This window comes from Schistocerca americana, chromosome 2 (assembly GCF_021461395.2).
Source record: "Schistocerca americana isolate TAMUIC-IGC-003095 chromosome 2, iqSchAmer2.1, whole genome shotgun sequence".
Lineage (NCBI taxonomy): Eukaryota > Metazoa > Arthropoda > Insecta > Orthoptera > Acrididae > Schistocerca > Schistocerca americana.
In genome coordinates, this window is record NC_060120.1 from 247,359,874 (window position 1) to 247,381,646 (window position 21,773).

At 42.7% G+C, this 21,773-nt stretch overlaps 1 protein-coding gene across 2 annotated transcripts in view; it reads right to left on the bottom strand.

Moving 5' to 3' along the window:
• Window positions 1-21,773, bottom strand: part of LOC124595519 (adenylyl cyclase 78C-like) — a 736,208-nt gene that overhangs the window by 442,214 nt on the left and 272,221 nt on the right. For both annotated transcript variants that reach the window (XM_047134287.1, XM_047134286.1), the window contains exon 3: window positions 8,470-8,862. In XM_047134287.1, the coding sequence (XP_046990243.1) occupies window positions 8,470-8,800 (331 nt within the window). In that variant the 5' untranslated portion in view covers window positions 8,801-8,862. The remainder of the gene's footprint in view (window positions 1-8,469; window positions 8,863-21,773) is intronic.

Below are 21,773 nucleotides of genomic sequence, written 5' to 3' on the forward strand. Positions count from 1 at the left end.
GAAAAATAAAAACCTTGACATTGTAATTCCGTCAGAGACAGCAAAGGCGATGGAAGAGCAGTTGAACGAATGGACAGTGTCTTGAAAGGAGGATATAAGATGAACATCAACAAAAGCAAAACGAGGATAATGGAATGTACTCAGGTGATGTTGAGGGAATTATATTAGGAAATGAGACACTTAATGTAGTAGACGAGTTTTGCTATATGGGCAACAAAAGAACTGATGATGGTCGAAGTAGGAAGGATATAAAATGTAGACTGGCGATGGCAAGGAAAACGTTTTTGAAGAAGAGAAATTTGTTGACGTCGAGTAGACGTTAAAGTACGAGATAGTTTTCTCTGAAACTATTTGTATGGAGTGTAGCCGTAGCCATTTATGTGAGTGAAACATAGACGATAAACGGTTTGGACAAGAAGTGAAAAGAAGTTTTTGAAATGTGATGCTACAGAAGAATGCTCGAGATTAGATGAATAGATCACATAACAAATGAGGTGGTAATGAATAGAACTGGGGAGACGAGGAATTGGTGGCACAACTTGACTAAAATAAGCGATTGGTTGGTAGGACACGCTTTGGGGCATCAAGAGATGACCAGTTTAGTAATGGGGGGGAAGCGTGGAGGTTAAAAATCTTAGAGGGAGACCACGAGTTGAATACACTAAGCAGATACAGAAGGATGTAGGTTGCAGTAGTTACCCTAAGACGAAGAGACTTGCACAGGATAGAGTAGTATGGACTGCTGCATCAAACCAGTCTTTGGACTGAGCACCACAACAACAAAAACGTACTAATATATGTATTTCAGTTGCTAGTTCATAAATATCACTCATCAAATCCCTTGATTTCCGGTTTTTATTTGAGACTTATCTTGGAAGACCAAGCTTTCTCTTAGGTGTCTGCTCCTCTAGGAAGGCTGGCTTCACTATGCCTGAAGCGGCCTTCCTCCCCCATGGAAGGTGAGATTGGAGAATGGAAATTAAAGACATGCTCGGCCTCACAACCTACTACTATCGGGGCAGAAAAAAAAAAAAAAAACAGGAATTGGTCAAAAGAGGCCAACAGAAAAGAAAATAGACGAAGTGTGACACAAGTAAGTAGAAGCAATATAAGCTAAGGGCCCATGTGGTTTCCACCCACATACGTCCTAGAATGGGGGACTACTCTTCTTCTGGTCGCGCAGCTACTTACCAGCCTGGAATGGGTGAGGGAGCGTAGCCTGCGCCAGCGTTGCTCGGTCACTGAGATATACAGATCTCCCCACCAACGAAATGAAGATCCGTAGATCAGTGAAAGACTGCACAAGAAGAAATAGAATAAGAAATGAAAATAAGGGAAGAACTGGGGGGTTCAGCCATTAACTAAAAAAGTAATCCAAAGAAAGTAGGAGTGGAAAGACCATGATTGCTTTTGTCACCTCAGAGAATCGCTCGATGAGCGATGGTGTACAATCCTATTGGTAGGACTGTGGGAAGGCCGAGGAGGAGATGGTGAAAGCAGAATTGTCCATAAGGCCTAATAACCATATCGGTAGAAGAAGAATATGAAGAAGAAGATCAATCATCCATGAACACCTTTTATCACTAGGATAAAAGCCTATTTGAGCCCTGATGTAGCATATAAGCTACATGCTCTACAATTTGGTGAAACACATCAAGTCTGCAAATTTAGTACGGTATTCTAGTATCTGTTTTGCCTAGAACAATGCAGCGTCTATCAATGTAACAGTTCCATTCGCAAAATTTAAGCTCAACACTGAGATTAACATTAAAAGCCGGCCGTGTGGCCGAGCGGTTCTAGGCGCTTCAGTCTGGAACCGCGACACCGTTACGGTCGCAGGTTCGAATCCTGCCTCGGGCATGGATGTGTGTGATGTCCTTAGGTTAGTTAGGTTTAGGTAGTTCTAAGTTCTAGGGGACTGATGACCTCCCATAGTGCTCAGAGCCATTTGAACCATTAAAAGGCTAGAACGGACTGGAAATTCGACGTATTACCTGAAGGAACCAGGAGGGATGAAGGACCAAAGCTATGGTAGTTGTAAGTTTCATGATTTCAGGAAATTTGGAATTCATAATCGAAGTTAAACACTAAAAAGGAAGGAATGGAATATTCCTAGACAGAAGCCAAGGCTCAAAAAGGGCCGTCATACCACTGTGATAATGACGGCAGACATGCGACTAAAACCAGAGTACCTTCACCTTGGCCGGGGGAAGGTTGAAGTCAAGGAACAGAGGTCAGCGCGGCCTCGCGTGTCTGGCGGCGTTAAAAAGTCGCTAGCTCTGAGTTCACCCCCACTTCCGTCACTTCCCTCCCTCCCCTGTAACAGTCACCTCCATTTGCGGACAAGAAGCCAACCCTTGAGTGTCGGCTCTCTCGTCACGACTGGCCCTGCTTTCGATAAATAAAACGTAAAACACAACGTAAGGCGTAAAATACAGCACCATGACGTATAGGAAAGGTTACAGAGTAGACCAGGAGAATTCATTTTCTCATTTCACACCCCCACGACTTAATTTTTGACGTCGGATACGACTTTCTCTGTGGCAAATTGTTTAAAGAACCCAGGTAGAAGCAATTTATACGTTACGAGAACAAATTGTAACGAAGGTAATTTTCACAAGTTTTTGAAGAAGTCTTGGAAACAAAGGAATGTTTAGATGTTACTCGCCTATATCCATTTTTATAGGGTATTGTTATTGCATATTTCAATCTGCCATTTGCTATTTTACATCATTTACTAATAACCTTCCAAAAGAGACGTCTGACAGTGTATTTTATTACCAAAGAACAAATAAAACAGCACCTCTCCATAATACATCGAACTCAACATTTACAAATTTCGTGAAATCATTCAGCTGTTTCCCCAGCGAGATAAGTAAGGATGTACTGTGTTTACTACACTATTTAACAGACATGCTGATGGTTGACCTGGTAAAATTATAACATCAGTGGAACATAGTTCCTAATTAAAGGCAGGACAAAGTGATAAAATATTTCTGTTTTACAAATTTTCTATCTGTTTCATTTGACCTTCCCATCAGTCTACTAGTAGCTTTACAAACGACAGTCGTCGCAAGGCTGCAGCAAGAATGAAAACTAGGAAGTCGTTTACAAACACGGTAGAGAAAAAACGGAGATCAGGTTGAGATTTGTATCACTGGGCTTCTCAAGATCGAATTCTTCTTTAAAAAGGAAAAGTAGCTATTAACTGAAAGATGACGACTTGTGGAAAACAGTAATGCAACAGCTGCAAATTTATGGAATAACTTTATTACACTATCTGTTTAGGTGCCTCATTAAACACCGCATTCAGGCTCCTACACACGCAACAAAATAAGCTATCCAGCCGCTGGTGCTTACTAAAGGAACCACTATATCAAAATGGTTTCTATTTGTATTTCTACAAGAGACGTGGACACTTCACACACCTAACGAAAAACATTATTCCATAAATCTACGGCTGCTTTCAGTAAGTCATCGACCAGTCTCACTCCTCTTCTTCCATTTATACAAGATGGGGCTGCAGAAACTTGAAAAGTGATGGTCCTGTAAAAATACTTAGTAAACATTCTTTCCTAACAGTGTTTAATTGTCCATGACATTTTTTCAAACAGCAAAGAAAACGCCTGAGAGAACGGCTGATTATTTATTTATTTATCGATATTTCTCGTGGAATGTGACAAAAACATTCTCCATTATGGACGCTACAGACTGTTAGATAGATTAATATATTTGTGTGAAAATATTAACAGCTACAGTTCTTAAATGATACAAAGATTTCTGCAGTGTCTAGCTCGCAGAGGACGATCTTTAACGCTTAAGTTTCTGTTTCACGCTCGATATCACAGCGTTGTTTAACTATGCTTCCAGAAATCCCGTAATGAGAAGTTATACTTTTATTGATGTTATTATCTACATAAATGAACCGCGCTATCTACGCTAGTTTTATTAGGGTATTGTCTGCGAGATATGAATTAATCGCCCAATTTCTGGTAAACTTTGATGATCATAAACCTTCTATCAGAGAAGGTGTCATTATTCCTTCGAAACTGACATTTGAAATTGTGATTATCAGTTTCTCTATGTAGAAAGATGCTAAATAGATTTTGTTGCTTTAAATAATACTGGTTTATGTAAATGCTCACTGGCTCTACTTCGATTATTCCGAAATGCTTCATCTTTTGAGTAAAGTGTCCTTCGCCACTACCTCTGTTATACATTTTTCATTTATTAGTGTGTATGACTTCTGAAGAAGGCTGTATTATTATAGCTGAAACCATGGTCAAGGTTTAAAATAAACATAATTTAGGGCGACTGTGGGCTGTTTTTTATTCGAGACAATCTGGTAACGGTTGCTGTTGTCGCTGCCATGATGAAAATAATGATTAGTTTTCATTTTCTGGACAATGAGGAGCTTCCTTTTCCTTTCGTTGATAGATAATATCTAGAAGAAGATGCAGCAATAATGTCATGGTATGAAACTGCAAAATTCAAGTTTAAGTGAGGTAAAAGGTCAGAGGGAAGATTTTAATTTTCTGATGGCTTTTTAATCGCAAGGTAATAGGTAACGTTGTATGTTTCGTTTTCATCATAACGATTAGGAGAAACCTGCAACTATTTCTGGAATCTATAATAATTAATGGTGGCAACCACTTAGTAATTATTCTTCTGAAGCAGTTCATTAGAAAGGTAAAAGTAATACTGGAATGAGTAGTACTCACCAGACAGTTCACAATAGTTAATTATTGATGATTTTATTTCCACAATTATGTGAAGAAATAAAGCTAATTTTCAGTGAGTTGGTATACTGTTTCTTTTATATTTTTGGTACAACAATGTAAATGAATATGAGTAATAGTTAGTTACATTAAGGATATGGAGTACACATTAATCTGGTTGAAACAAATGATCAGTGGTAAATAGCTGGTTGGTAACATTAATGAAGTAAGACATTTGAACAGAATTCACATTGCTGACACACTTGCGCCAGTCCAGAAAGATATGACGGGTCTCTGCAGGTAGAATGGCTGTTGAGTAGCTGGGTTACCTACCTTGCAGAATGATCTCAGCCAGATGCAGATAATGGCTCGAGAGAAGTAACTGTAGAGTAGCTCATTTTCCTACCTTGAATATTAAGCAGCGCCCAGGTGCAGATAGAGCGCTCTGTGCATTTAGGTACTGCCTACCTCAACCATCCACATTTACCTTTACATCTGTACTTGACAAGTCACTATACGATATGTGGCGATAATTACATAGTGTACTTTTCTATTCGATTCACTGATGGTATTCCGGATGAAAGACAGCGTATGTGTCTAAATTTCTACAGCTTTATCTTCGTGGTCATTGAGATAGATATTGAAAAACTTAGTTTTATTTTTATATTATCCATTTTGGACACTACTCCATATACCATCTCACACTGCAGATTGTTAAGCATTTCTGTGATGCCTGACATAAACGAACGTGTACCTAATGGTGGAATTATTTTTCAGCCTTACATGTATCGACCCTTAATCAGGCTTGCAAGGATTGCTGACCAACGAGTATTACTCAAGATTAGCTTGAAAAGGATTTTGTGTGTCTCATTTATGTGGATTGCGTTGTGTTCCAATAGATCTGTATCTAGCAACTGTCACCAATGGGTAAATTTATGGTATCGCTCTGTCTTATACCGCTCAAGAAAGAAATTTTATATACTTGAAGATTTTGAAATATTCCAGCGACTGTTTGTAAATTATATAAACTACTAGTCTTTTGTGAATTACTCTTACACCTTACTTACATTTAGAGTCAGCTGACAGTCTTTAAACGAGACGTTCATTGTCTGTAAGTCTTTAATCCTTTTATAAGGAACTTTATCAATGTCTGCTTCCTGTACACTTCGATGGCATCTGTAAACAACCTCTTAGGTGCACAGATGTTATCTGCACCTTCGTGTTTGTGCACTTTGACTTCATCACACATTCTTCAAGAATGTCACAAGCCTTCCCAACCAACTGCCGATACTTATCAAGTTCAGATGTACAATGTCTCAGATCCCACTTTCGCACTAAGCAAGAGCCACGTACGAACGGGAGGACTAGTGATTTTAGATGGCGCCTACCTTGTGTACTGAGCAACAGGCGGTTACATGTGATGGTCCATTGTATGTAGTTGAAAAGTAGCTGCTGCAACATTAAGTAGCAGCCTACAGACCTGTTTGTACGAGGGCTGTTCGGAAAGTAAGGTCCGATCGGTCGCGAAATGAAAACCACTGTCAAAATAAAAAATGTTTTATTTGCAACAGTTAGTTAAACCTTCCAGCTACTTCTCTACACAGTCGCGGCTCCGACTTATTGTTGTAGCGTTGTACCAACTTTCCAATATCCTCGTCATAGGATGTAGCCGCTTGTGCTTACTGCCATTTCTCTAAGCTGGTGTGCAGCTCGTTGCCTGTGACAAAATGTTGTCGTCATTGCCAGCAGTTCATGAGAGCAGAGATGAAAGTCAGGATGAGCCAATTATGGGCTGTAATGTGGGGGATCAAACATCGAAAACGCCGCAGGTTTGCATTGAAAACGTTACTGGGACATGTTCATTGTCCCTGCAGAGTGTGGCAGAGAATTGTCAAGAAGAAGGAACTGCGTGACAGTTATGTTATGTGGGTTGCATGACATCAGGTGAATCTCTCACCATGCCCTCATACATGGCGTGAGACATTATTTATCTGAGCATCGTTACATGCTCACTGAGAGCTCAGAACTATAGAGAGCGATGCGAAGAGATCGAATGGCATACTACTGTTCAACACATCTGTCCAAACATACATCTGATTTTCAATGCGGTTCCCATTTCGCGCTCAATCGGACCTTACATTCCGAATAGCCTTCATAGTTAACTGAAACACACTATTGGCCATTAAAATTGCTACACCACGAAGATAACGTGCTACAGACGCGAAATTTAACCAACAGGAAGAAGATGCTGTGATATTCAAATGATTAGCTTTTCAGAGCATTCACACAAGGTTGGCGCCGGTGGCGACACCTACAACATGCTGACATGAGGAAAGTTTCCAAACGATTTCTCATACACAAACAGCAGTTAACCGGCGTTGCCTGGTGAAACTTTGTTGTGAAGCCTCGTGTAAGGAGGAGAAATGCGTACCAACACGTTTCCGACTTTGATAAAGGTCCGATGGTAGCCTATCGCGATTGCCGTTTATCGTATCGCAACATTGCTGCTCGAAATGGTCGAGGTCCAATGATTGTTAGCAGAATATGGAATCGGTGGGTTCAGGAGAGTAATACGGAACGCCGTGCTGGATCCGAACGGCCTCGTATCACTAGCAGTCGAGATGACAGGCATCTTATACGCATGGCTGTAACGGATCGTGCAGCCACGTCTCGATCCCTGAGTCAACAGATGTGGACGTTTGCAAGACAACAACCATCTGCACGAACAGTTCGACGACGTTTGCAGCAGCATGGCTGCGGTTACCCTTGACGCTACATCACAGACAGGAGCGCTTGCGATTGTGTACTCAACGTCGAACCTGGTTGCACAAATGGCAAAACGTCATTTTTTCGGATGAATCCAGGTTCTGTTTACAGCATCATGATGGTCGCATCCGTATTCGGCGACATCGCGGTGAACGCACATTGGAAGCGTGTATTCGTCATCGCCATACTGGCGTGTCACCCAGCGTGATGGTATGGGGTGCCATTGGTTACACGTCTCGGTCACCTCTTGTTCGCACTGACGGCACTTTGAACAGTGGACGTTATATTTCAGATGTGTTACGACCCGTAGTTGTGCCCTTCATTCGATCCCTGCGAAATTCAGTAGGACAATGCACGACCGCATGTTGCAGGTACAGAAAATGTTCAACTGCTGCCCTGGCCAGCACATTCTCCTGATCTCTCACCAATTGAAAACGTCTGTTCAATGGTGGTCGAGCAAGTGGCTCGTCACAATACGCCAGTCACTACTCTTGATGAACTGTGGTATCGTTTTGAAGCAGCATGGGAAGCTGTACCTGTAGACGCCATCCAAGCTCTGTTTGACTCAATGCCCAGGCGTATCAAGGCCGTTATTACGGCCAGAGGTGGTTGCTCAGGGTACTGATTTCTCAGGATCTATGCACCCAAGTAGTTGGGTCATCTGCCTTGAGGATTCATCAGCAGTGAGGTAGAGATGTTGATCCAGGACTGGTAGCTCTATGAGCGGATTGTATACCCCACATACGGTGGTCAACTGCACTCTGTTGCACACTGAGCAGCTCGCCTTCCTTGGATGTTGAGCATCAGGTAGCTGTAAATGGTGAGAAGTGTAGGTTGGTCTCCTCTCTTGGACATCGAGCAGCAGCCAGGTGCCGATGGTGGCCCGGTGCAGTAGTTCACCAGCTAGAATTGCTACCTTGTGGAATGAGCAGCAGACAGCTGAGGATGGTGGATCACAGTTGATGGTTGCAGGTTGTTCTCCTACCTTGTGCGTTGAGCAGCAGCCAGGTGCAGATGGCGGCCCAGTGCAGGTAGTTGTTGGCGAAGCAGCGCCACCAGCCGAGCGCGCAGACGGCGACGTTGGCGGAGGCGGAGCAGGCGGTCCAGGCGATGCTCTGCGCCTGCGGCACGGTGCCGGCGCCCGTGTGCACGGCCCAGCCGCCGCCCAGCACCGCCTTCAGCAGCAGGTCCACCAGGTTGACCACGATGAGCGAGCGCTGGCGCTGCCGGTGCGAGTAGCGCTGGTACGCCAGCTCGAGGTGCGACTCGCGGAAGCTGTTGGTCAGCGAGGGGCAGTAGATGCCGCGGTACACCATGCCGCGCTTGAACACCGCCCCGGACGCCGTCGGCGCCGCCTCCTCGCCGCCGCTGCTGCCGCCTGCACAGAAACCACGTCACAGTCGGTTATTCAGTGCGCTAGTCCAGTGGAGTGCATCTGAGGATGTTGGATGGTTTTGTTGATATGCGCCACGAGAAAAGTTGTGATTCCTATCTGGATGGTTGAACCTCTAGAAACATAGCCTACGAAAGGCAACATACAGGTTGGGGGGGATCTGGTCCCAATTTAGTAACCGATTTTAAGCTTACACTGTGTCATACGCTGAAGAGCCACAGAAACTGCTACACCTGCCTAATATCGTGTAGGGTCCCAGTGAACACGCGGAAGTTCCGCAACACAACGTCGCATGGACTCGACTAATGTCTGAAGTAGTGCTGGAGGGAACTGACACCATGAATCCTGCAGGGCTCTCCATAAATCCGTAAGAGTACGAGGGGTTGGAGATCTCTTCTGAACAGCACGTTGCAAGACATCCCAGATACGCTTAATAATATTCGTGTCTGGGGGTTTGGCGGCCAGCGGAAGTGTTTAAACTGAGGAGCGCTATACCAATTCTGCATGTATGGGGCGTTGTATTGTTTTACTGGAATTTCCAAAGTCCGTCGGAACGCACAATGGACATGAATGGATGCAGGTAATCATACAGGATGATAGTGACGTACCTAGACGTATCAGGGGTCCCATATCACTGTAGCTGTGTTTTATCCCTGCTACATTTAGAATTTCAATGAGAGTATTCCAGTCAAGATTATCAAAATCTTTCTCTAAATTAGAGAAGATAAACGTCTTTGCCAAGGTCGCTAATAATAACCTTTGTTTTCGATAACCGGTTTCGGTAAGCAGTGTTACCATTTTCAGACCTCAATGGGCACATTATTGCATATTTCATAAAATTGCAGTAAGAGTACTATTACTCATGAATTATCAGATACGTAACAGACTAAAAGACTGATGCATCGGCATGTCAAAATTAAAACAGTTACACTGCAGAACCGAAGAAACTGGCACGCCTTACTAATATCGTGTAGGACCCTCGCGAGCACGTAAAGGTGCCGCAACACGACGTGGCATGGACTCGACTAATGTCTGAAGTAGTGCGGGAGGGAACTGACAACAGGAATCTTGCAGGACTGTATATAAATCCGTAAGAGTACGATGGGTTGGAGATATATTCTGAACAGCACACGGCAAGGCATCCCAGATGTGCTCAATAATGTTCATGTCTGTGGAGTTTAGTGGCCAGTGTTTAAATTCAGAAGAGAGTTCCTGGTGCCACTCTGCAACATTTCTCGACGTGTGTGGTGTCGCATTGTCCTGCTGGAATTGCCCAAGTCCGTCGGATCGCAAAATGTACATGAATGGATGCAGGTAATCATACAGGATGCCTACGTATGTGTCACCTGTCAGTGTCGTATCTAGACGTATCAGGGGTCCCATATCACTGCAACTGTACACGCCGCACACCATTACAGAACCCCCAGCATCTTGAACAGTCCCCTGCCGACATGCAGCGTCCATGGACTCATGAGATTGTCTCCATACCCGTACACGTCCATCCGCTCGATACAATTCAAAACGAGAGTAGTCCGACGAGGCAACAAGTTTCCGGTCATCAACAGTCTAATGTCGGTACTGACGGGCTCAGACGAAGCGTAAAGCTTAGTGTCGTGCAGTCATCAAGGCTACACGAACAGGACTTCGCCTCCGAAAGCCGAAACGATGATTTTTCGTTGAATGGTTTGCAAGCTGACACTTGTTTATGGCCCAGCATTGAAATCTGCAGGAATTTGCGAAAGGGTTGCACATTTCTCACGTTGAACGATTCTCTTCAGTCGTCGTTGGTCCTGTTCTTGCAGGAACTTTTTTTGGCCACAGCGAGGTCGGAGATTTGATGTTTTCCCGAATTCCTGACATTCATGGCACACTAGTGAAATGGTATTTCGGGAAAATCCCTACTTCATCGCTGCCTCGGAGATGCTGTGTCCTATCGTCGTGCACCGACTATAACGCCACTTTCAAATGCACTTAAATCTTGATAACCTGGTATTGTAGCAGTAGTAACAGATCTAACAACTGCACTAGACATTTGTCGTCTTATAATAGGCGTTGCCGTCCGCAGCGTCGTATTTTGCCTGTTTACATATCTTTGTATTTGATACCCATGCCTATACCAGTTTCTTTGGCGCTTCAGTGTATATTTATTAAATATTTCTGACAGGAGGGTCTTTTATTAGAAACGCTCAAAAACTCTATTGACCACATGTATCAACATTGGGACCAGCTCTGGTTGACGTACGTGAATATTAGGTGATACTTTCCTTAGATCAGCATGTGACACGGGTACCCTCTTAGATTTCGAACGAGTTACTGAATTTGCTATTTTTACACCCAGCCAAAGACATACATAATTATGTATCATTGGTGCATAAGTTCTTAGCCTTTTTGTTTTGCATGTTGGCATTACGGTTGCTATGTGTCTATTTATCCATTGTTATGTTTTGTTTGTAGTTCACTGTTGCTATTTAAATTCTTTGTCGTTTGGAGATAGTGAGTGGTGCTGAGGACGCTATGCAATTGAGTGGGCAGTGGAGAAATCGGAGCATTTGGGACATATTTTTATTGAGCTCAGCAGAGGAGTAAAAGCAGCGGATACAGCCAGAAACATTTCCACGATGTAGGATCTTCTTGACATTTATGATTCTCCGGGTTCACGAAGACCTTCGGGGTTCCATGAAGATAGTTCAACCCTTTCTTTGTCTGCGATTCCAAATGGCATCAATAAGTATTTCTGGCTTTTTTGAGCTTCCCAATGCTTCAATGATGCCGTTTGGCATCGCTTCATGTAGTTCCAAGCTTGGCAACAGATCACAGTGGCGTTTGCTTTCATGACTCGCAGTTTGTTTGAAGTGCAGAACAGAGAAGTGTCGTGAGTTGTCCTACTGCATTTGTGAGTGAACAATAACTGTTGTGTTTAGTTTTATTCTGTGTATACTGAATTCTTGGTTATGGAACCAACTTTACGTAGTTCCTCAAGGGCAAGGGAAAGAAAGACGGTTCGTTTACAATACAGTTATGTATGCATTTTTGAGTAATTATTATGTAATTTCTAATGATGCCATTTGGAATCATTATTTTATTTATTAACCAATAGCTTCAAAAGAACTTTTGCAGTGGATATGGCATATGAGCAACATATACAGCAAATATTCATCACAAAAAAATTTCCCCAATTTTTTTCTAAATGTGACGTACAAATGGGTAAATGCGTTAATCCTCAATTTTTCATGTCTGTATAATGTAGAACTGGCAAATGTGATGAACTGTGATCATTCTACCATGTTGCAACATTAGCATCCATTGCGGAAGTTTCAAAAATTGGGTGTGTGGGTGTGCTATAAGCCAAAATCACAAAAAACAGCATGTCGCCATATGTGCTTCTCTGCTTGCTCGTCATTAATTGACTCACGAAGAACACCGACTATTCCTATCCTGTACCGTTACTGGTGACGAGAAATTGTGCCTTTATGCTAACATAAGGAAGAGTAACGAACAGTTGAGCCCAAACAAAGGAGAAACTGCCCATACAAAGACCTGTAGCATCGAAGAAAGATAAAGTTATACATCTGGTGGATGTGGTGTACTACAAATTGCTTCCTAGAGGTGAAACCGTCATTCATGATATTTTTTTATCAACAACTGAGACATCTCGCAGACGCAATCCAAGAACGACGTCCAGGAAGACTTTGTGGAGTGGTGTTGCTCCACTACAATGCCTGCCCGCTTTCTGCAAGACAGACAGGAGTTGGGTCGGAAAGTCATTTCGCGCCCACCTTATTCACCTGATATTGCGTCCTCAGGTGTTCACCTTTTATGCTCTCTATTCAACAATGTTCAAAGAACTTCCTTTCCAGATGAAAATGCGCTCCATCCATGACGAGTTCTTCGAATCAAAGCCACGTGATTTCTACAGTCAGGGAATCTAAAAGCTACTTCAGCATTGGCAGACTGTTGGAGCATGTGTACGTCATATGGAAATCACTCTAAGTGTTGGATCTACGTTTAAAATATCCGTCCACAGCGAGAGGAAGTCAGTAGTATTTGACGAGACTATATATATTTGAAATCGACTGTAAATGCTTTGAACTTCAAAATAAACTGTTTAATAAAGTTATGAGGAGAAACTACCTTTGTTACAGGAATCAAGTATCCCTTGGTCGTAGGAAAATGGCCAAACTGAAAAAACCCCCAAAACATAAACATTTATGAATTCGTGTGCAACTTGCCGTTCACTGTTTTGAATACTGGCCTGCATTCAGGGCGATAGGGGTTCATATGCCAACTCCACCTACACATGTGACGTCATGTAAAAAGTTATACAATATTGAGCTCTAAGAAGAAACAAAATACGTCTATTTTCATTACCATATTCTGTTATTTTGAAATATTTCACTTCTAAACCACACGTTTTCAGAAAGAAAAGAAGAGACTGCATGATGCAATTTGTCGTATTTTGGTGCTTCAAGGTAACGCTACATTCGTTTTATAGGCTTTTTTCCAACCGGACAACGTATGAGTCTCGTACTCTCTGTTTTTTTTTTGGGGGGGGGGTAACGATACAGGGAATACATGTGGCATTGGCTGCCGTTTGTGATATACATAACCTGCCTAATAATTTGACACTGTTAGCAGTTCCCTTGAGATCGATTCCGATGCTCTTTCAAGAGAGATGTTATGCTTGGGAGTATTGAAAAGAGATAAACATTTCTCTCTTGGACCACTGGTAAGAGACTGATGTGTTTCGTTACGTTCTTTATGGTTATCTTGAACTCCTCATGCGTGGGTCCACAGTCCCTTCGTACTTTCTGAATGATAAAACTATTTTAACTATCCATTGTAGGCTGTCAGCTTCTATGTACATGATGACGTACATTGCATCATGTATTACATTATTTTACTGGCCAGTTTCGGCCAGTGGCCATTTTCAAATGCTTGTAATAACGTTACAAACAAAGTAAAAATTTCAAATTTAATATCTTTATATTTTGTATAACTGCTGTTACAATACTTACAGCTGATTCGGTGATATGTATATCTTATTTAAAATTAGTCCTATGTGGGAAAACACACACACACACACACACACACACACACACACACACACACACACGCAACATCGGTACATATTCTGCAGCAATAACGAATATACTAGTAATGTTACTGTAAATAATTTGTCATTACTATGCAATGTTATTTCATTAAGATTAATGACAGGCACGTAATGCGTGCAGTACTGTAGTCAGACGAATGTAGCTCTCTCTCTCTGGCGGTATGCATTACCTCTCTGTAAATGCGACTGTCGAAACCTATTCTTTGAGCATTGCCTGTTCCCCCGTTTTGATAACGAGTGTGTTTAACCTCTTAGTAAGCGAAAGGACATGATGTACCGCTAAAAACATTACACGAGGACTTAGAAGCCCTTTGTTGACAGCAATATGGTTATATCACGTGGCACAAAAGTGTCCCTGTATTGCAGTACATCATGTGCAACGTTATACAGAGTGTATCAGGACGAAACGTCAATGTTCAGGAATATGACAGAAACGATCATTATAAGCAACGCGTCTAGCAGATATGGGCTCTAAAATGCGTACTTTAAGAACTATGGGCTCATTTAATTTTGGATACTGTTAAACACATCTCGTCTACTGCTCTTTGCTTTGCATATTTTGCGAGGAGGTAGTATTGAGCAAAAGAATAGAAAAATATCCAGTAAACATCAGCTTAACAGCTATGAGCACATGTTCTCCAAAAGAGATGTTTTTTACAGTAGGGAAAGTAAAGAATTGCTCGTACCTCTTAAGGTATGGTACGTAGAGTCCATATTTATCGGACATTTTTACTGGTTTTGGCTCATACTTCCACTTCTAAGAATATGGAAAGCAAAGGGCTTGTAGTAGATGAGACTTGGTCCACGTCATCAAAAATGAATAAGTTCTCATAGGTCTTAAGGTATGCATTGTATTGCCCATGTTTACTATACTGTTTTCCTTCGAACGACCGGTCTTGCTATATCCCTTAATATTAACCATTCCGCATGGTACTCCATGTATGCCCAGATTTTGGACGTATGTGTGGGAACATGTCTCTGTTGCGCGTTTCACTCAATGATTTTTAAATTTCACATACATATCTCTGAAGCCACAGTAAGTACCGAAACAGCATTTACAATATAGGAAATGTAACGATTGTACATGTTTTGACTTTTACTTTGCTGATATTGTTATTACGTCATTTGAAAATGGCCAGTGATGTAATGTAAAACTTGATGCAATATAGCTCACCTTGTGTAAAAAATTGGACGGACTGCGGTGGTTATTTATAACGGTTTTTGCATTCAGAAACTTCAGAATTTCTTCAAACTTAAGCGTGCTTCGATGAATGCTGGTCTGAGAATCTTAGTTAAGTTGCCTTCGAAACTATCTTAGCACTTCACTGATATTCTCGTATTTTCAACAGCAATATAGCTCAAATTTCTTTTGTTGGAGATTAATCGTTGTAACGACGTACAAGAGCTGACGCCACCGGTGGAAACCGGTCTCCCGTATTTTGATTTTGGGCCTGAAGATTACTATCTGGGCCGAAACCAGATATTAGAGGTAAACAAAGAAACGTGACTGTCGCTGTTTTGTTCATAAAAAATTTAATAATCGAAAAAATCAGAGAGCTGTAGACAGAGAGTTAGTACACTTTTTTGGTCACCCTACCGGGTGAAAAATCTTCTCGTGAACAGAAGTATGATCGATTGGCTGCTTGCATTGCTCGGACCCACTCCGATAAATCAACAATATCGCCGAAATCTTGTGGTGCAACACTGTCATTTCATGTGGGATGCAAATATAAAATGTAATTTGTTGTCAGCCGTTGTTCGCAGACAGAGACAAAAGCTAAATCGACAAAATGCTTTAACGTTGTGGAGGTCAGTCTTTGTCTCTGCTGCTAATGAAAATTGCAATACCGAAAAATGCTCTTTTCAGCTAGCAATGAACTAAAATTTGCTAGCCGGCCGAAGTGGCCGAGCGGTTCTAGGCGCTACAGTCTGGAACCGCTCGACCGCTACGATCGCATGTTCGAATCCTGCCTCGGGCATGGTTGCGTGTGATGCCCTTAGGTTAGTTAGGTTTAAGTAGTTCTAAGTTCTAGGGGCTGATGACCTCAGAAGTTAAGTCCCATAGTGCTCAGAGCCATTTGAACCATTTTTTTTAAAATTTGTTGCAGAGGGAACGCACAAACGACGTGCATTTCATTCTAAAACTTCATGAGAGTTTAAAACGGCGTGATGGACCGGAACACGAAGCCATCAGTGGTTGCAGACCCACTTGCGGATCAAGGGTTTCTCTATGAGGTAGCATTGAAGGGAAAAGTATTCTGAGCCTTTTGTTGAGGAAAAGGTTACCCAGATTCTTCTGTGCAAGTACAATGTTAGATGGTGAAGACTCTTAACACTGTAAGCGACAGAGCGTGGTTACACAATATTTAGCTTGAATATTTTTCTGTTAGTACCAGCACAAAGCACTGGATTTGTCACGGGTTTGCAGTCGGAATGTGTCGTCTCCCCAGCAATAGGGAGGTGCGGAAACTACAAATAGTTGGATCCAACTGGTTCTTTCAATTTTCATCAGACGTTTACAGCCAACTTGAACACAAAAATCTTCAGTAATTTTCGTATTTCAGAGGGATGAGAAACGCAGAGAGCAAGTACCGGAAGTTCTTAAAACCTACTGCTGTCTACTGACCATAAAGGAATGGAACGTGCAAATTAGTAATAGTGAATTCCTTATGAATCTGGCTTGCTGTTTCGTAGTAGGAAAGGACATTTACAACTGGGCAATGTTGGGTAAATTAACTTGGAAGTGAAGACAAGAAGTAGCACGAACTTAAGTTTAAAGAGGGAAAATGGCACATTCTACATATTTGATCAACTCAAAGTTTTTTAGGAGTGAAGTGACATGGAATGAACGAAGATAAAAGCAAAGAGCATGTTATAACATTTGGGTCCTATCATTAGCGTATGGTGAGACGATTTTCCTATGTGCACTCAGTTCTTAGCTAAAGAATTTTCTGAACATTAAATACGCAAAACATGGGCACAAATCTGCAACAAATAGAAAATGGCCATAAGAAAAATAGCAGAAAGTTGCAGTCGGTTACATTGTAAGAAAATATTTGAAAAAAATGGGCAACCTTAAAATTCCCAAAGATTTCATCCATCAATCTGTTGTGCACATAAAGAAAACTAGTAACACATTCGTCACAAACAGATCCATTAAATTTCTGGCGTGGTTTGAACAGAATTAACTCCAATTTCAACTGGCCGAATGCTGCTTCCCTGCTGTTTCTTCTTGTGTGCAACAATTGACCATGTTCATCCTAGAGTACTGTCTGTTCCAGACTGATTTTTGTGGACCCGTGTCACAATCTCGGCACTACTTCATAACGGCAGTTTCGCACCGACGGAAAATCATAGCTTTCTCTCAGCCCCAGTCTCTACATACAACGTCGTATGTTATCTTCAATGCACATTCACGTCTTTGTCATTCCCAACAGTTGTCGTCTACTGTTCCACTGTTACCAAATTAAGCATACCTTACCACAAGTCCTATCAGCCTACTCTTTCGTATTTAAAATTCCTTCGTTAACTCCACGGAGAAGTAGGGACTATAGAAATGGAGAGCGATTGCTAAATTGAACAAACGCATTTTACCGTTAATGGCCCTAACGCTGGATGGTTTTTTATAATTCTATCTCTACTGTTGACGTTAGTCCTGTTACGCATGCAGAAGGAGTTCTGTAAGTGTGGAAAGTGGGAGGGAGGTAGCGTCAGAAGTGAAGCGGTGAGCTCTGTTCAAGAGATGTGCCTGGGTAGCTCAGCTGACAGGAACATTGTCCGCGAAAGGCAAAGTTCCCGGGGGCCTTCAGCTCATCGTTATACTCTGACGGTAAATGTCGCAATAGAACACACTCCGCTTCAGAATAGTATTTTTCACAGGTCATGAACCATTTAACATTAATCTTGCTGGACTGTCTTGAACAGTACCGTAAAATGGAGTGAATAGAAACAATTTTCAATTTCAAATTCTTTTAAAATGAAATATCAAAATAAAATTATGTTGGGTTATAAGTCTTGTACCTAGCAAAGATTAAAACTAGATTTGCGACCTAGATCATGCTTTTACAACATGAAAAATAAAAAAAACTTCGTGTATCTATCCATCCCACAGAGATGTTAATCCTATTATTCTTTCTATTTATTGGTCTTCGAGGTGAACAGGGAGACACAAAAATCCATTTTGGATCCTTGAGAAAAAGAATTAAAATTTATACGCTTCAAAATTGTTTTATTCAATACAAAAACTAAAAATATTGCACGAATAGTGTTTTTTATTCTGTTGTCGCAATAAAAATTGTTATATCACTAATTACTTATTGTAACATTAAACTGACAAACTTGTTTCATTTTTTAACAAGTCTTATCCCCAGAACCAACGAAGAACTTTACACTAGAAGAACACCTGCTTGACTAAAATATTACTCTTCATCTTTTAAAATAAATAAAAAAATCCGTCAGCTTAACCTTCCCATTATAAATAGAAAATTTTATTTTTTATTGACTGCTTACTCTTTCGATGTACTTTAATCACAGCATTGTATTGTATTGTGTTGTATGTTAACCGGGGGCCTAGAAAGGACGGAGAGGCTCCGTCCCCACCGCAGCCGCAGTGGTCCACAGCCCCACGACGACTACCGCAGTCCACTTCACCCCTCCGCCGCCCCACACCGAACCCAGGGTTATTGTACGGTTCGGCCCCCCGTGGACCTCCCAGGGAACGTCTCACACCAGACGAGTGTAACCCCTATGTTTTCATGGTAGAGTAATGGTGGTGTACGCGTACGCGGAGAACTTGTTTGCGCAGCTATCGCCGACATAGTGTAACTGAGGCGGAATAAGGGGAACCAGCCCGCATTCGCCGAGGCAGATGGAAAACCGCCTAAAAACCATCCACAGACTGGCCGGTTCACCGGACCTCGACACAAATCCGCCGGACGGATTCGTGCCGGGGACCAGGCGCTCCTTCCCGCACGGAAAGCCGTGCGTTAGACCGCACGGCCAACCGGGCGGGCTAATCACAGCATAATGAGAACAGTGCCGGGTGGATCTTTATTTCCTTCATGTTCTTGGTCTTCTGAAGAAACGCTAACAATTACTGTTTCTATCCATCCCACGATTTCCGAAAACACAATCCCAATTTTTATCTAGCCAACTCACAAGTCAGGTTAAGGGACACTTTATAACAGAACTTTTGGTTATTGAGGTGGGACTGCAAAATCTGTTTAAGATGCACTTAAATTAAAATAACACAATTTACATTGGTATTTACGTATAAAAATCGAAGTAAGTAGACATAGCGCCAATGCCTGTTCTGTGTGAACGAGAGACCAACTCAGAGTCCAACTCTGAAATTCATAGCCGTCCGGGGTGGTCAGGCGGTTCAAGGCGCTACAGTCTGGAACCGCGCGACCGCTACGGTCGCAGGTTCGAATCCTGCCTCGGGCATGGATGTGTGTGATGTCCTTAGGTTAGTTAGGTCTAAGTTCTAGGGGACTGATGACCTCAGAAGTTAAGACCCATAACCATTTGAACCATTTTTTTCTGAAATTCACAATTTCCCTGTATAATGACTCACTACTAACTTAGACAAATGGGTTCAGATACAAGAGCTTAGAACTTTTCGGAATATCTGACACAGTATCTTAGAACATTTTTGTACGTTTCGCTTCTGTTAACTCCATCCCTCTATTTTACATTACTGATTTCATTAGACAGTAAATTGAGGTTTACGAGCCCATCAGGGTCCTTCCAATGAGAAAAAAGCAGTTTCTTCAAGAATGGAATAAACATTTACTGTTGATAGGCGCATTTGTAACGCTCGGTCGCCAGAAATGGCGTCGCGCCAGATGTCGGGCGACCAGCTCGAGTGGAAATTTGGGGAAGTGGGGCGTGGCGCCGCCTCCAGACGGCAACGTGCTGGCTGCGGCTGGCCTTGAGGAAATTCGCAGGCAGTTTTCTGCGGGCGAGTGAGTCTAGCTGAGCGCTGCGGGCACGGCGACCGTAAAGTAAACTGGCGCGCGGCTGAGGCGGTTATGTGCGAGCGGGCGGAGTGCGGGAGGTGGGAGGCGGAGCAAGTGGGGTAAAAGGAATGAGACTGAGGGGCGCGGGGTGGTGTGACCCTCGGAACGGCGTCAGCGCAGCCGGGGAGGCCCACTGCTGTGGAGAACAAATGACGAGCGCCACGAGGGCGGGTAGGCCGAGGAGAGAGGAGAGGGCGATTTACTGGACAGGTGTGTAGCGTCACGAATAAGAAAACCGTCAATGACTTGAGGGATTCTCTGCGGAAATGGTACTCCTAAGCGATACATATAATGTTACTGATAAATGTCCCGGGTTCGACTCCCAGCGGGATCATGGATTTTCTCTGCCTCGTGATGACTGGGTGTTGTGTGCTGTCCTTAGGTTAGTTAGGTTTAAGTAGTTCTAAGTACTAGGGGACTGATGACCATAGATGTTAAGTCCCATAGTGCTCAGAGCCATTTGAACCATTTGAACTGATAAACGTCACACATCTACATATACAAACATTCTCTGCAAATCACTGTCAAGTGCATGTCACAGGAAACTTCTATTACATGAGTACACTGACAGGAAAAAATCGCGTCCCCAAGAAGGAGTTGTACGACTTACACGAAATTTGGTAGTCGTATTTCTACTTTTGAAATATGATGTATGTTCAAATTTCGCGCCAGTCGCATAAGAATGGCGCTATTAACGTCCCCATAAGGAATCACCCCCCCTCCCCATGAACAGTGGACCTAGTCGAAACTTCCTGGCAGATTGTGTGCCTCGGGAGTTCGAGTCTCGGTCCAGCAACAGTTTTAATCTGCCAGGAAGTTTCATATCCGCGCACACTCCGCTGCAGAGTGAAAATATCATTCCAGTGGACCTTGCCGTTGGTGGGGAGGCTTGCGTACCTCAGCGATACAGATAGCCGTACCGTAGGTGCGACCACAACGGAGGGGTATCTGCTGAGAGGCCAGACAAAAGTGTGGTTCCTGAAGAGGGGAGCAGCCTCTTCAGTAGTTGCAGGGCCAACGGTCTGGATGATTTACTGATCTGGCCTTGTAACACTATCCAAAACGGCTTTGCTGTGCTGGTACTGCGAACGGCTGAATGCAAGGGGAAACTACAGCCGTAATTTTTCCCGAGGACATCAGCATTACTGTATGCCTAAATGATGTTCGTCAACTCTTGGGTAAAATATTCCGGAGGTAAAGTAGCCCTCCATTTGGATCTCCGGGCGGTGACTACTCAGGAGGACGTCGTTATCAGGAGAAACAAAATTGTCGTTCACGGATCGGAGTGTGGAAATTCAGATCCCTAAATCGGGCAGGTAGGTTAGAAAATTTAAAAAGTGAAAGTTACATATAATGGGGGGAGGCACAAGACTTTTGGTCAGGTGACTACAGGGTAATAAATACAAAGTCAAATAAGGATAATGCAGGAGTAGGCTTAACAATGAATAAAAAAATAGGATCGCGGATAAGCTACTACGAACAGCATAGTGAACGCATCATTGTAGCCAAGATAGACACGGAGCCCACACGAACCACAGTAGCACAAGTTTATATGCCAACTAGCTCCGCAGATGATGAAGATATTGAAAAAATATATAATGCGATAACAGAAATTATTCCAATAGTTGTGTTGCTGTGGTCTTCAGTCCAGAGACTGGCTTGATGCGGCTCTCCATGCTACTCTATCCTGTGCAAGCTTCTTCATCTCCCAGTACCTACTGCAACAGACATCCTACTGAATCTGCTTACTGTATTCATCTCTT